General features: G+C 40.4%; 2 protein-coding genes across 11 annotated transcripts in view; one reads left to right on the forward strand and one right to left on the reverse strand.

Annotated features, from left to right (window-relative positions):
• LOC114882855 overlaps positions 1-12030 on the reverse strand; it is a 129831-nt gene extending 117801 nt beyond the window's left edge. For all 5 annotated transcript variants that reach the window (XR_003790486.2, XR_003790485.2, XR_006830159.1 and 2 more), the window contains exon 1: positions 11683-12030. The gene's annotated coding sequence lies outside the window, so the exon portion shown is untranslated. The remainder of the gene's footprint in view (positions 1-11682) is intronic.
• A 132-nt stretch (positions 12031-12162) lies between these two features.
• The window catches only part of LOC114882850 (hemicentin-1-like), a 212536-nt gene continuing 209297 nt past the window's right edge, over positions 12163-15401 (forward strand). For 5 of the 6 annotated variants that reach the window (XR_006830157.1, XR_006830155.1, XR_006830158.1 and 2 more), the window contains exon 1: positions 12163-14004. Coding sequence is in view for 2 of the 6 variants with exons in the window: in XM_029199955.2 (XP_029055788.1) it covers positions 13899-14004 (106 nt within the window). In the remaining 4 variants the exon portion in view is untranslated. The remainder of the gene's footprint in view (positions 14005-15401) is intronic. The other variant, XM_029199953.2, reaches the window with a different exon arrangement.

The following is a 15401-nucleotide window of genomic DNA, read 5'->3' on the forward strand; positions in this document are numbered from 1 at the left end:
ACGCCCGGTCGATCTTGTACATTAGCGATCTTGTCCTATTAAAGCTTAGACGCGGCCCCGGCGTGCAGGCTGAAGAGTAAACGATCCCTCTTAGCGTTCAAATAATTCAGAGGAAATTGGAAAGGTGAACGTAATTAAACGGAAGACACAATACTACAGAAATTAATGTAATCTCGGTTTTTACCCTCTATTATTCCACTCGATCGTTTCGTATTTCATGAAAATATCTAGAAAATCAAGAAGTCGAGTAAGGGATGAATTGAAATTCTTGGGGTCCCCCTCATTTTATAAACTTACAATTAGTTAAAAATTGAAATTAACCCCCTGAACCAAGTTGCACCATTGTGGTTGCCTGAACTTCCCAACATCAATATTCACTTTGCCAAAACGAGCAATGAGTAAGATGTTTTATAGTGGTCGATATATCAATTCAAGTGATCAATAATGGCGCTGTCCGGCCGTTAAATAATAATATTTATGGTCAAGCGTGGTCCGGTAATAAAGATTAAACAATCGGTAAATCGGTAGTTCGAGGAAGCTTTTATCTCGGTGAAATTTTTTGAATAGGTGAAATGCAAGGGTTGTACGCGCCGGTGGCTATTAATGCCGGTAGGTGTATAATCTATAAATCCCGCATGTTTAATGAATTTTTCGTTAATATCACCGGTTCAATCTACAAATGGCGAGCGGACCGTTTTGTCGTGCCGGCGATTTCGAATTTATAACTGGCACGGCGCTTTGACATATCGGCGGGCGCGTTGGTTATTTACACGCGTCGGCGAGTATGCGGCCAAATAGCCTGGCCGTGTGCGGCTCGCCTCGGTCATTCAGCGTTGCATCTATTACGTTACAGTCATTGTCATAACTGGTAAAACTGGAGGTCAAACTTTCGCGGTTGCGTGTTGACCGGTGAATTCGTTGACCGTTCAAACAAGCCACGGTAATACCGTGTATCGTAAATATCGATTAAACTAATTTTCTTCGAAATCAATGTACACTCGCGAACAACTGGCCGCTATCGATTCAGCCTTATTTACGCGTTGCATTCCTCTGTGTCCGAGTTGGCCAACTCGGTGCAACTCTAGGGCAGTTATTAAACCACGCAGGGACAACGCGACAAAGCGTGACAATTATTATAATTTTGCTCTTGTTAAGTATTTTAAAGGAATTGAACACCGCGAAACTTTATGGGTTTATGGAGGACTACCGGTGTTAAATGAGGGTGCTTTCTGTCTAAACTTTTTTACGTTTATAAATTATAGCTGAAAATGGACAGCATCAAACATGGCAATTTTTTATCAGATGCCAAACATTCCAATCGGAGTGTAAGTAAGTTTAATGAGAAAAGTTTGTTTTAATATAAGAGAATGTCGATTATCCGCAATATTGGATATCCGTTTAAATATTTTCTAAAGGAGGTCAACACCCATATTAAAAAAGATTCATTTTGATTTCACTCTACTTTTAAAATTTTTTTAAATTTCTTATATTTTATCAATTTTTCTACTTTTTATTTTATAGAGTCAATAATTTTGACAAATTAGTTCACGTATGATTTCAACGTAATAGGAAGATTCGAAAAGAGATTTAACTCATTCGTACGAAGTATCAACAAGATCTTGTCGAAATCCCAGTATCGTAATCTCTCTTCGCTCTCATCTGAGAGTTCCCGGTAAATCTATTCAAAACGTATTCATTCCAGCCCACCCCCCTCAATGACGATAATCTTCGGCTGGGATCTAAATCATCCCTTGTAACTCGCGCATTATCGCCATCGAGCCTTTTCTTGTTTAATCCCGAAGCATCGCGTCGCGCTCCTTCTGCGTGTAATATCGTCCCGCTATACATCACAATTCGAAGCTTTTGCAACATCATTACGCCATGCATCAGATAAAAGCGTAATTAAAGGGTTCGCGCATTTATGCCGCCGCCATGTTGGCTCGTGGTAAGGTTAGGTGTACCAGTGTAAAGCCCCATTCACATTAGTACAGTTAAAATATTTACATGGCATTAAAATTGGGCTTCTCTTCATGGTCCGTCATGAACTAAAAATTACCAGAAGAAATTCACGAATTTCACGAACATCCCCTCAGAATGATTGACCTCTACAATCTCAATAAATTCGATAAAAATCGGAATTCTTTAATTGGCAATTGTTCCTTGTTAGCGATGGGTACAGTTTACTATACCAATGTGAACGTGACCTAAACAACAGAGATCCCACTGGATGAGGGAGAAAAGGATATCGCGAGAGCTGGTAGCACAGGGGTGTGGATGAGGAAGGGGCGCGAAAGGGGTTGCGGAGGCACGGAAGCCGGCAAATTGTAAAACGTGACGCAGATTACGCGCAATAGCTGCACCGGCAGTAATAATAAATTATCATCGACCGGGCTCGACGTTAAACACTGTCGGTTTCGAGGCAGCCGAACGGGCTTGCAAATTCGTCGGTGATTCGGTCCTGCATACCGTGCCCGCATAAAACGTGCAACGTGCGAACGTTGAAACGTGTCGCGTCCACCCTCCACCCTTTCCAGATCCTGGACCAGCCTAACCCGACGGGGTTGGCTTCTGTGCGAAACGTTAAAAGAACGGGGATGGATTTAATGCCAGGCTGATTGCTGCACCACCGTATCGCGGCACCAGCATTCTTTATTCCTCGCGATTCCCTGTTCCCAACGAATTTCGCGTACGTCGTCGTCGTCGTCGCAATGTTTATTCGTCCGTTTGAAATCGTCCTGGCATTTGTCACGCGGCCGTGATAACAATGGCGGGGCCAGCAGTCGTATTAAGGGCAGAGTGAATTTGAAAATATTATTAGGACGTTGATAAATGTTACGGCATGGAGAAAAATCTTCGCCTGGCTCCTTGTGTACGGTATTGTGCCGTGTGAAACGGCGGAAATGAAAAAGTTGATACGCGACGGGACAATGAGTTTCTTATTCTTACGCCATCAAACACGTACAGCAGACTTGGCTGACCCGTGTTCTTTGCCGCGCCGGACAGAGCTTCAGCTAGGTGACGCCAGAAGCCATTAAGAGTAGTAGGAAGAATGATCACTTTCTTTTCTACTTTTTTTCACCGTTACCTTTCTTTCTAACGTGCTGGTATACACATCCGCGGCAACATTCTGGCAAGTCGTCGCTCGATCATACATTCCTGTGTATACAAGATGTAACATAAGCGTAAATGGCTTTTGTACGGCTAGGTTTATGCCCATAAATATGTATGCAAAGTACACTCGCGATCAAATCAGGATTCTCCAGGAAAAATAGTAATGCTCCCACCCCTTTGTATACTTTCTCAGATTCCTGAGTTCCCCTACAGGCTTCCTGGGGGTTCCGAGTTCCGGATTTCCGGGTTTTTGGCCTTCGCTGCAGATCCTCCCCTTTCCCGGACTCTCCCTCGCCCTTAGACGTATTATGAAAATCCAAAGCAACTTCATTGGAAGAAAAAAATTAAACATTTATTTCATAACTTTTTCTCAAACTGTTAAAGCTTGAAAAATATTCAAAATGGTCACATTTACTGGTCCACCCTGTACATGTGGAATTTGTGAGAAATATGGACTGCGCTACCGGAAATCGAACCCAGAACCCTTGCGTTTGCAGTCTACTTTATCCACTACGGTATCATCGCTACCCTGACATCCCTACCTCCGTGATTCTTTTTTGCTTATTGGGTCAAGAGATTTTGATTTCACATATGAAGAAGAAAAATGTCATAAGTCTGCGAAAAGGGGTACTGCAGTATTATTGAATTTATGATTACACTAAAAATATTATATTTCTTCGAAGTTTTTGCAAACGTTACCCTATTGAATCAAACAGGTCCGTGAAAGAATTCAGTAAAACCCGAAATTTCGGCGAATCGTTCATTTAGTATTCTGCTCATAAAAATGTCGATGCACACCTTTCTGTTTTCCACCTGGCCAGTTGCGTGAATTACATTCTGGCGAAGATAAGAAATTTTTTACTCCTTTTAGATGAATATTGTAAACTTTCAAAGGGTTTGACCTTCTTTTTTAAACCACCCTGTAGAAATCGTGCGACGCGATATAATTTACAGTTTAATTTTCTTTTCCAAATTATGAGGTGTTATTGCATTGCTGGAGTGGCTGTAATATAATATTTTGATACGTGCACAATGTTCGGTTAAACGCTATTGGCATATTCATCAAATGTTAACATTTTGATGTCCGAGCACGTAGTTCTACGTGATTCCACGATCACCCGCGCCACCATTGAATACGTATCGCGCAAATTTATCTTTTTCTTCCCACGAATAGAATCGTTCAATCACCAGTCGCCCATTTATGATATATTGTTTCTAAATTAGAGAATAGTTTTTATTTTGTTTATTTTAATTTTATTCAAAATCAATTTCAATTGTTGAACCAAGTTTATTAAGCAAAGGTTCGATTTTTCTAGGCCCCAGAAAAAATCTATAAAAAATCATCGATCACATAAATCATTAATTATTAATTTGAAATGATTCTAAAAATGTCCATCTCTCGTGGAATTACCTTAATACATTTCACGGACCTTTGCCCCGTTCATTAGCAAAGATCTCTGTCACACGGTTATTAATTAAAATTTCCTCATTTATCGTAATGCATTTGCATTGAAACGTCAACGGTATTTGAACGTTTTGAAATCGCACGCAATTCGTTAAAACCACTGATTCCCGGTTACGGGATTGAATGTGATACGAAGCGTATCGGTGATGTTTGTGGAACATTGCATTATACCAGGCTAATTCTCCCTAGGGCTCTGTGAATCTTTCGGCTCGAAAGAAACATCATTCTCCCTTTCCTTTCCCTTGATCTGTGTTTTCTGAGCGTGGTAACGAGGACAAGTCGTTCCTCGTTAAGGGAGAAGCCTCGAGAGAAGAGGGGCTCGGAAGCAACCGGTGAACTTTGTATCCGTGGAATCTACAACAAAACCTTCCTTCTCTTGCTTCCACTCTTCTTTTCCACTCTTGCTTTTTACCCGGCTCTCTTCTCCTCTTTATTATGTTGATCCAACGAGTGTTGTATGCTTTACATATTGCCAACTCCTATTCTTGCTGCAGATGCAGCGTACGTTCGGGCGCACTCGTGATCCGTTCTTTCATTATGGATGTGTGTGTATACGTCGCCGATAAGATGCTGTCGACTTACGTGCTCATTTCAATACGAAAGCCTGAGCGATGTGTGTTGTAAAAGCAACCACCGCATAAAGATCATTCCAGCAATAATACGACTTTATACAAGAGAAACTGTTACACCGTGCAATCTTCTCGGTTGCAATTTTGTATTTCCGAGATTGAAGCAGAATTAACTTCATTTCAATTAACCTCATTACCCTAGAAGTCGTGCCCTCTCTCCAAAATCACAGCTAATATTAATATTACAGTAGTCTCTCGTTATATTGCCGCGGTGAGGGTAAACATTTTTTAAGCTTCCAAACTCTAATTAATTGATCATTTACAATTGTGCTGTGCGGCCTGACTAATATGTATCGGGTACCCGGATCTCCCTAGTGGCCACTATAGGAGTAACTACATAAATTTTCCTATTCTAATCCTAAGTTACCCGAATGTTGCAGTACCTCAAATAATTTTTCTATCTTTTCATGCAAAGATTTGATCATAAATCAAGCCGGAGGAAGAAGGTTTGATCGTGTCGTTAGGTTCGAATTTATCGAAGCATACGCGGGCACGGTTATACGAATTCCCGGGGTAACTTCGCAGGAAAATGCTTCCGCTCGATAAAAATGATACACTTTCAGCCGTCGGAGTTGCATCGATACTTGTTACTGTACACAATGGAGGCACGTTTCGTGCGGCAGGGTGTCCGCTTCTTTTTGCCTCGCTAGCATAAACGTCGACGAGCAGAGAGAGAGAGGTGTAAAAAGAAGAATGGGTCGCGTCACTTTCGTTTCTCGGACCGCGAGTCATCTGCATAATACGTGGCCTGTCCATGGGTTCCCATGCCGTGGTGCAGGTGCAATGCAGATGCGACTACTTTCGCGCGAAAGGCCGTGATATTCGTAGCACGCCCTGTCGTCCATTATCGTTGCTCGAACACGTTTTTCAAGCGGCGATCGCGCCGGCTCGCGGCTTTCTTATTTCATCGTCAGATCTCTTATACGGCGTGTTTCACGACCGTTCAAAAACGAACAAAACCCTTGGCATCCTTCATCAAATATTTCGCACGATCGTTATCGTCACACGATATTTTGCTAACGACCTCCTCTGAAATGGCCCATCATATTTTTCCTCTATTATTTGTTGAAAGTAGGGCTGCTCGTTTGAGATACTGGTCGTATTGTAAAATGGAAAAGTTTGAACAAAAGTGTTCCACATAGTGGCAGAGTTAGGAACTGAATTAATTTATAAGTTAGTTATATAATCATACGTATCGTGAAATAATAATATAAAGATAAAGTGGAGCATCGAATGTTAAATTAAAAAACTTTAACCAGAGAAATAAAAGTTGGCAAAATTTCATTAGAAGCTTCTTCGAATCGCAAATAAGAGGAAATATTCTTGGAAGAGTAAAGAAAAGTTCTCGTTTTTAAAAGAAATGGATAAAAAAGGTGTAATAGAAAGAAGGAAAAACGAAGAGTTAGGATGACACTGAGTAGAGGCAAGGAGAAGGACAAAATCTTTTGCTTTGTGGACGAAAGCTCTTTTGCTTGCTCTTCAGCACAGTAATCGCAATAACTATTCTCCTTCTGAGCTTCACCAACAGCGCCATTCACAGCGCGTAAACACCGACATAAATTTCCACACGGTTCCCTTTCACCCCCTTTTACGTTACACCCTGACCATCCAGAGCCACCGTTAACTGTTACGGGCCATCTAGTGTTTCTCGCCCTTCGCTTAGCAAGCCGTACCCCTCCCATTCAACTGGAACAAACTTACGAACCAACGGGGTTTTCATTTGTTTGATCGATTTTGGCGATAATAATGACAATAACCTAGCTGCCAGCTTCGGTTAAGTGATTAATAATACGCTTATGATCGACCAGACGTGGGAGGGCCTCTTTCGATAGAAACCAATGAGGGTTCTTTTATTTGCCGAAAAGAAAGTATTATTGCGATTCAGTTCGTGTCGATATCAAGAGAAAGTATTACTCGTTACTTTGAAATACTTTTGGAGAAATTTTTGGGCGCAGAAAATGGATCATAAATTAACACGTTCGTTGTTACAATGAAGGTGGAAACTGAAATTAGTTAATTTTCAAATTTAAGCTTTATTAACTTTATACTATTAATATAATAGTACATACTACCCCCTTCTCTCTCTCCTTACAGGAAACTTGAAAGTTTGACAAATTCCCTCCTTCAGCCCTGTCCGCGGCAATATAACGAGAGTCTATTGTAACAGCAATAACACTATTTTCAAATGTCGTCCAACTTTCTTTCTCTACGCCATTCTGTCAAATTACTATGACACTTTATCAATTTTATCATCGTTTCATATTTTATATCGCTTCTATCGGCTACCCTCCAAGGAAACAGTAACCATTTATAAAACACGAAACGATGGACAAAACAGTACGAAAGAAAACACCACTGTAGGTATATCGCGTTACAAGCGTTGTAAACACCCGGGAAACATAAAAAGAGGAACGGGAAAACGATCGTGAACGAGAAAACGATGTGACTGACAGGCTTCATAGTTTATTCGACAAGTCGGAGAACAGACCGGGAAAGCTATAACATCGTATTCAACTTGTGCTTCGGGTTAACAGCCTGGGTGTTCGACGGTGTACCATGATGTATGACGCGGTGTTAGGTTTCAATCCTCAGGGAATACCATGAAAGCGGGTTCTGTGCCCGATGTAAAATATCGTTGATCCGGCACGCGGTCTGGATTAGTACCAGACACACTCTAACCAGTTCAGCAGCAAGTTCTGAATGGTAGTCACCGATTACCAGCGCACTCGAGCCTTTCGAATTTCCGTTCAAGAGGTGTTATCTCGGATAATCTGAATCGCTTCTCCTACTTTCAATTATGTATTAATGGATTTTTCCCTGAATCGAACATTATATGGATTATTCTCGTTCAACATTCACGCGTTGGAGGGATTTCGATAGAAGTTTGCATAGAGGTGGAAAGAAAGAACTTTTGTATACACACTCGGTATTATTTAATTGAGTAAAATTTAGAAAATGAAAATAATAAACATCCCATGGTCCGTCATTTTGACGGGTTCCATAAATCTAGTGTTAAAATTGGGGCTCTCCCCATGGTCCGCCATCCGAAGATCAGCAAACAATGAAGATAATTAAGCTAATCAGCGTTAATGACTCATTGTATATAATACTGTTAGAAATGTTAGTCAATATTACCGAATGCCATAATGAAGAAATAATTATATTTAACTATATTTACGACAATTTAAACAAGGTTATTATCCATCATTTTTTAGTATCGCCTACATAATTCATATTTATAGGATATTAACGTCACGAATAGATGAATAGAAAATGGAAAGAACATGTTTCGTAAGAGCGACATTAATCTACGTATTTTGGTGCGTTGAAACATCCTATAAATGTAAATATAATCTATAAATCCAAAGTTTTCGTTCAAGAAGGTATGTATTTACTGTAAATGATTAGTTTGGAAGCTTAAAAAATGTTTGCCCTCACCGCAGCAATATAACGAGAGACTACTAAAATATTAATATTAGCTGTGATTTTGGAGCGAGTAACCAAGTACATAACGATTTAATCTGAGATTTTTGTTCTCTAATAACAGTATTAAGGTTTTCGAATGTTACATCTCCTACGTTGTGTATAATACCCCGATGATTGATGGATGCATATATTACACGGAGTTTGAGCTATGGATTAAAACTTCGTGTCAAAGCCAATGGACTTTCCGTAATGAATAATCATTGTCAATCAGTAGCATAACGGAATTGCCTCTCCTTTGCAAGATTAATGAGCCCTTCATCGATGTGGGCTCGGAGTCGAAGACACAATCGGTACATTACCGATACACACGCATTTCTACGTTTCGAACTAATGACATGGGTATGCTGCATATTCATCGACATATTAGGCTACTAGCTATCAAATAGTGGATTTCTAAGCGTAGGGATTCTAACAGTTATGTCCCATTTGAATTTCTAATCAATCCTGTAAAATTATGTTCGACCGAAAATTGAAACGAAAGCCAGACGTCGCAGTTAGCAAATTAAAAACGTTCGCGCAGAAACCCATGGTGTAGATATCTTGACACGGATAAATTATTGTCGAAACTGACACATGAACCAAACCGGAGACCGACGCATGGATCAATCCACGCACGCACGTCAATCCTAGTCTCTGATAACAATTTCATCTCGACAGGTATAGGGATTTTTTAAAAAGTACGTTAAATCTGTACACTCCAAAGGATTAGTCGTGAAAGTTATTTAATTCATACAAATTGCCCGAATTTTCCTTCGTGAATATTTGCACATTAATGATGAAAAGCCTCTTCCCATTTTCCCTAGAAAAGCCTATTTATGCACGGTACTCTACATACATCCATCATGTATACCAATTAGTACGTAAGTTCATAAGACGACTATACATCTTAAACTGTAACTAAACAGTTTCATACCAGGAAACGAGAAATCCTGTCACGTTTGACGTTATATCGCGAAAGGTAGAAAAACAACGATACGTATAGCTAACAGGTAAGCTGGAAATGTTGGGGAACGTTGAAAGGGGATTTAGGAAAGGTACCTTCGGAGATACCTACTCGATGAGGATTAGGAAGTGATTTACAGGCGATTCCCGATAGCGACGGAAACACGAAAGCCAGAATTTATCGCGATCGCGGAGAGTTCTCGTAGTCATGAAGTTTCGAGGGGTGTTATCTCGCGCGTGCACTACCTATGTACGAACTATCAGTTTTCATGAACATGTTTATGACGCAAATAAGCGTCCCTCCGACTATCGAAGCATATGTTTCGCGATGCTCATTAACCCGGTTACGATTCGATGGCATGCTTAATTCTGTAACGGGACATTTCGAATCGCGCGGACCACGGAGAGGGGTGAAAATATATTTTGTGTATCGAACACACTTCCTTCCGGGCGGATTTCAAGCGATAACGCTTATCACGGAATTACAAAGATTAAATGTCCGTGCACGTTCGTTTGCATCGGTTCATTTTGAATTCGATCCGAAAGTCCCGCTAAACGTGTATTTACGAAAATGATTAACATTTGATACCAGTTGTAATTTTACGGTTTGCATTTTAATGCGACCGCATGCACAGAGATTTATTTAACCATTTCTTACTCAACCTCCATGGATAAATAACCGGAGAAAATTATCCTTTCCGAAAATCTAAAGGAAATGAATTTTTATTCACCTATCTACCGAACTCTACGTTCCTATTAAAGTGTAACTACAATTCGCGGAAGGTAATTACTAGGTATGCCTGTGTGGAACGGTAGAGATTCCAAGAATGCATGCAATCACTAATACAGGTAAGTGCCACTTATGAATTTATGGTACACGTGAATAATAGACAGTCTTTTTATGAACGAATTGTATAAGATGAATGAGAATATTAAAAAGAGAACTGTTAGACAACGTAATTGTGAGGCATTGTATGAGTCATGGGAAACGGATTTAGTAAAAACACAATGACTACTATGATTGCATGACGTTATTCTTAATACTTTCAATACTATGTTCAAAATATGCCTCTGTAGATAGAAATAGAGAAGGATTCAGATTTTTGGGACTCAGGGCTATCGCATCTTCAAGGGCCCCCTTGGTCTATAAACTTGATTCAGAAATTTAAATTTACTCTGAATAAAATTAAATAACAATTAATCTTAAAGAAAATGGGTAATAGTAAAAAATTTTTTGAAGGGGCCCTTTGCATGACGGTGCCCCAGCCTATAGCCCCTGTTATTCCGGTACTGGATAGATAATTAAATATTGATAATTGAACAAGGAAAAATTCCTCTAGTTTTGCTCACGTAAGAAAAGTGCTTAAATATGTAAAAAGACTGTTTATAAAGTAAAAAAATAATTTTAACAAATATTTATGAACCTAAATTGAATAGTTTGACATCAGACTTGTGTGTTTATACTTTTAAATTGCTTAAAAAAATTTATCCTCATATCTTTTGTGCTAATTATACAAAGATAGAAATTCTATCATCGATTTAGTTTGTTAAAAAGTGTGGGTAGTAATGTATTCCGAAATGCAATATGGCGGACAGAGGCTGACGGATATTAATGGAAATTAATAGTTCTCTAATTCGTGTTTATAAAGACAAACATGAGCAGCCGTGTGCAAGTTAATAACAGGATTTATCTATTTACACAGTACACAAATAAATTTTCTATAATAATAAATGAAATTTTGCTGAAATTTTTATCAATTTTATATTAATAATTGTATTATCCTTTCATAAATTTCACCAAGAAATTGAATAAATAAGACATATAATTTCCTCATAAATAGATTCTTCGACGTATTTTATAGCCTCTAAGGCGAGGCAATCCGAAAATATCATAGACATTAACCAATTCACACGGCATTGCAAAACGTACGAATTATGACCGCCATCTTTCCATAATGCGCATTAATTTCGCAAATGCGTAGAATCGAATAAGATTACCCGGCAAGCCGTGCGCCTTACATAACCTAGTAAATTTCAAGAATTCCTTACCTCTTGGTCGAATATCCTTCGTACTCCAGTCCAGAGTTCGTTCGTCTAATAAAAACGGTCCGGGTTGAAAGTGATTCAGCTAGAACGCGAGATGTTTCTTCGCGGCTATATTGCGGCCTTTATTAAAATGGGAGGAACAACATCCCTCGACGCCGTTCGAAGCTGCCGTTTGTTTGCCGCGTTCCTCGTTGATCCTTCGAATATCCCACACTCGCGCACAAAATATTGACATCGCGACGATTACGGTGACTCATTAGCCGCGCCACTAAATCACTATGATTTCCTCGCGGCGTGCGTGGCGAAGAAAACGAGAGGAAGAAGAGAAGAGAAACTTGATCGTAGGAAATAGTTAGAAAGCAACGGCGGATAGCGTGTGAGAAGCGACGCGACGAGGACGGAAGTGCGAGCGTGCCCGAAGTTAGCCGACTATCGGCGAAGATAGCCGAAGCGACGCGCGGCGGTCTTTCGCGGTACTCAATGGTTTCAGTACCGAGCCGCCACAGGTCAGAACTCGTTGTGTCTCCGATGTGTCGAACATCTATTTTCTCACTGTTTTCAAACGTAATTTCGGTGCTACTCGTGGTGTATGAATTAAAATCGCGTTGGAAAAGGATTCTCTAATAATCTACCGCCTGTCATCGTCGACATCAATCTACATCGAGTATTTATTCGTTACTGGAAATTGGCACTGGTATGACAAAAGAGGTTATTCTTACCGGGAACGCGTGCGGTCCCGCGAATGTTTATATCCAACAGGGCGGTTGAACGTTGGGTAAACACGGATTATCTCTCCGTGGTGCGTGATTCTCCTCGATGATTCTCAGAAAAACGGAGACACGTGTATGCGTACCGGTATACGCGAATCCAATCGTGCTCCGACTCTTCGTTGACTGGATAAGAATAAGAGTGCAGTTTCGTGACACGGCGTAATTTACCGGTAGTGTGTAAAGCGTGCGATGGCGGGGGAAACGGTGATTTACATTCGCGAGATCGATTTCGTCGATTGATTAATGCCGATACGCAACGATTTAATTGCATCATCCGTATCAAATCTCTGGATACCTCTACTGCGTGTTCCTCAAGGTACGTTCCCGTGTAGTGTCGGTGCGAGTAACGACCTCTAAGATAGGGGCATACCGGCGAGTTCGTATGAACCCAGTGGTGCAGTAAACTAGACGCTGTGCCCGGAACGTTATTTGTGGTTAAGTTCGGTTCTATTCGGAGTTTGACGATTCTCGGGGATTCCAACTGGCACAGTCACGTAATGCCAGATAACCAGACCGTTTATTTGGAATCGTAAAACATTAGGAGATTCATCGCAACCGTATAACGATTCAATAACCCCATTCGATAGAAATTAGCTTTTCGATCGGTGCAATTAATTTTGTCGGTGGAGTCGAACGTGTATCTCGGTCTCATACTTAACTCACTGCCATTATTTTAAAGTGTTCTTGCATTAAACTTGAACCGTGAATCGATTCATCAAAATCACAGTGATAATTGTGTTTCATAATAATTCTCCGAGTTGCCGTCGCGTCGCTTCAGAGGATTCGTTGATCTACCGCCTAAATCTCTCCGGTCCTCTAGCTGCTTAAGACTCAATCGAAATCATTTTCACTATTTTCCGGAAGAAACTCAGCGATTTTAGCTCGCCATTGGTACTTAAGCGTTCCGGTGAAACGATCAAAGAGTCCGAGCAGGAAATCCGAGTAACAATCTCGTTTCGTTCAATTAATCTCGCGGAACGGGATTAATTGAGACACCGGTTCGAGATCCTCTACCGGCGTAGCAATTAGGAGGGAGTCCGCGGTGGTAGAAGTTTCGTGATCGAGGTGGTAGTCGGATCGGTGGAAAGAAGGATCGGTCGAAAGGACGATTAGGGTAGCGAAGGTCGAGCAGGTGACGGGGAGGGAATCGAGAAGGAATACGACGGTAAAGTTGAGGAGGATACAAAGGCGTCGGGACGATGTGGACGACGGCGGCGCAATGCAGCAACGACGGTGGCACCGGCAGCAAAATCGGCAACAACAACGAGAACACCGACTGCACCGGCAGCAACAACAGCAGCTGCAATTAGTGCCGGCTCACGACGGTCGCGAGACTACGTAACCGCTGAAAGAGCGTCGGGACGCGGGGGCGGGTGGTTAGGTCGGTCGGGACGTCGTTGAGAGTTGGAGGTTCGAGGGTGTGTGTTCAGTGCGCGAAAGGGAGACAAAATGTGGTGGAGGTGCCGGTGGAGTGTCGCGACTACGACCACGGTGTTCGTGTTGGGGGTTGCCACGGTTTACTCGCAGCTGGAGATATCTGATCTGGATAAGCCAAGTGAGTTGTACACAGTTATTATTATTTATATCTGATCCTGGAACGGGGAGTGATGGAGGTAATGGGCACCGTTGCTTATATACCGAATTTTTACGGTAACTTTTTGATGAAATACGACGGGGAACGAGCCGGAAAAGATAACTGCGAATAGTCTGACACTTAATTTATTTGGAACCGCTAGGTAATTCCAGTGCTCCGGCTTTCCGAATAAAAAATAGACAAATTTTTGTGTCTACTGCATGCTATCATTCTTTTCTGCAATTTTTTTCAGTTTCATTTTTACCAAATGATAAATTTGTCGCTTTTAAAATGGCGAGCGTTTGGGAAATGGTTACAGCAGATTAAAACCTTGAAAGATTGTTAATTAATTATACTTTATAAGTTTTCTTTTAATCGTGATTCAAACTTATAAAACTTATACAAGGATATTACAAAATTGGTTGACACATTAATAAAATCTATTAAATCGTTAAATAGTGTACTGAATACATTTCAACCTTTGTATAGCCGTCAGTAAGCTATGACCCGCGGGTCACCAAGTGATAATTTGATAATTTCAAGTAAACAATAATTGACAGGAATTAACATACTCATTGCGGATTAACAATTACGTCAGAAGTATTGCAAAATTCTGATGCAAACGTTACAATTACAAATGTTATCATCCGTATCTATATTTTTTTGTACGACTTATTAATTATCAAGTTCAGGCAGCATCATTTATTCGGATATTTTTAATTTTGCGCCGCCTCCGAAAAGGTTGAAATGTATTTAGTATACTATTTAACGATTGAATAGGTTTTATTAATAGCTGTGGAGTATCGATATAAATGAAATAAAAATTATTTTATACTTTCAGCGATTACTTTTTAGTAATCGGGGAACATGCATAAAAAAAATTGATCGAATCGAGTAATCTCCCGCTCTTTCGAAATCTGTTAAAAATGAACTTTATTATTCCCTCCAATATTATTTGCGTTGAAAACGTAATAACGGTGCTCGTACCTCCATCACTCTTCTTATTGTTTCAATATTTTTCCTCGTTCATCAAATTCGAACCTGAAAACATGTTTTCAATTGACTAAAAAATTTCATATCTAATTAGAATCTAAATGAAACCGGAGTATCTCGTTTCAACTCCCTTTGACTTATTACATGTTACATTTCAATTATTTTGTTAAAAGCGTGCTTTTACTCGAGACACGAAGCTCTCTGTACCGTTGCTGGTAGCAAATTAGCAAGAAATTTAAGTGCGTCGCGTTTGTCACTGAAGAAGCATCTCGTTCAGTAGTCGGATGGCAAAAAATTGCGTGTACGCTTTAGTACGTACTCAAGTACGTAAAAGTAAGGATTCGTCGCGTTCTGAAACAACTTTGCGAAGCTCCGTTTCGTCTGGA

Source organism: Osmia bicornis, chromosome 15, assembly GCF_907164935.1.
Source record: "Osmia bicornis bicornis chromosome 15, iOsmBic2.1, whole genome shotgun sequence".
Lineage (NCBI taxonomy): Eukaryota > Metazoa > Arthropoda > Insecta > Hymenoptera > Megachilidae > Osmia > Osmia bicornis.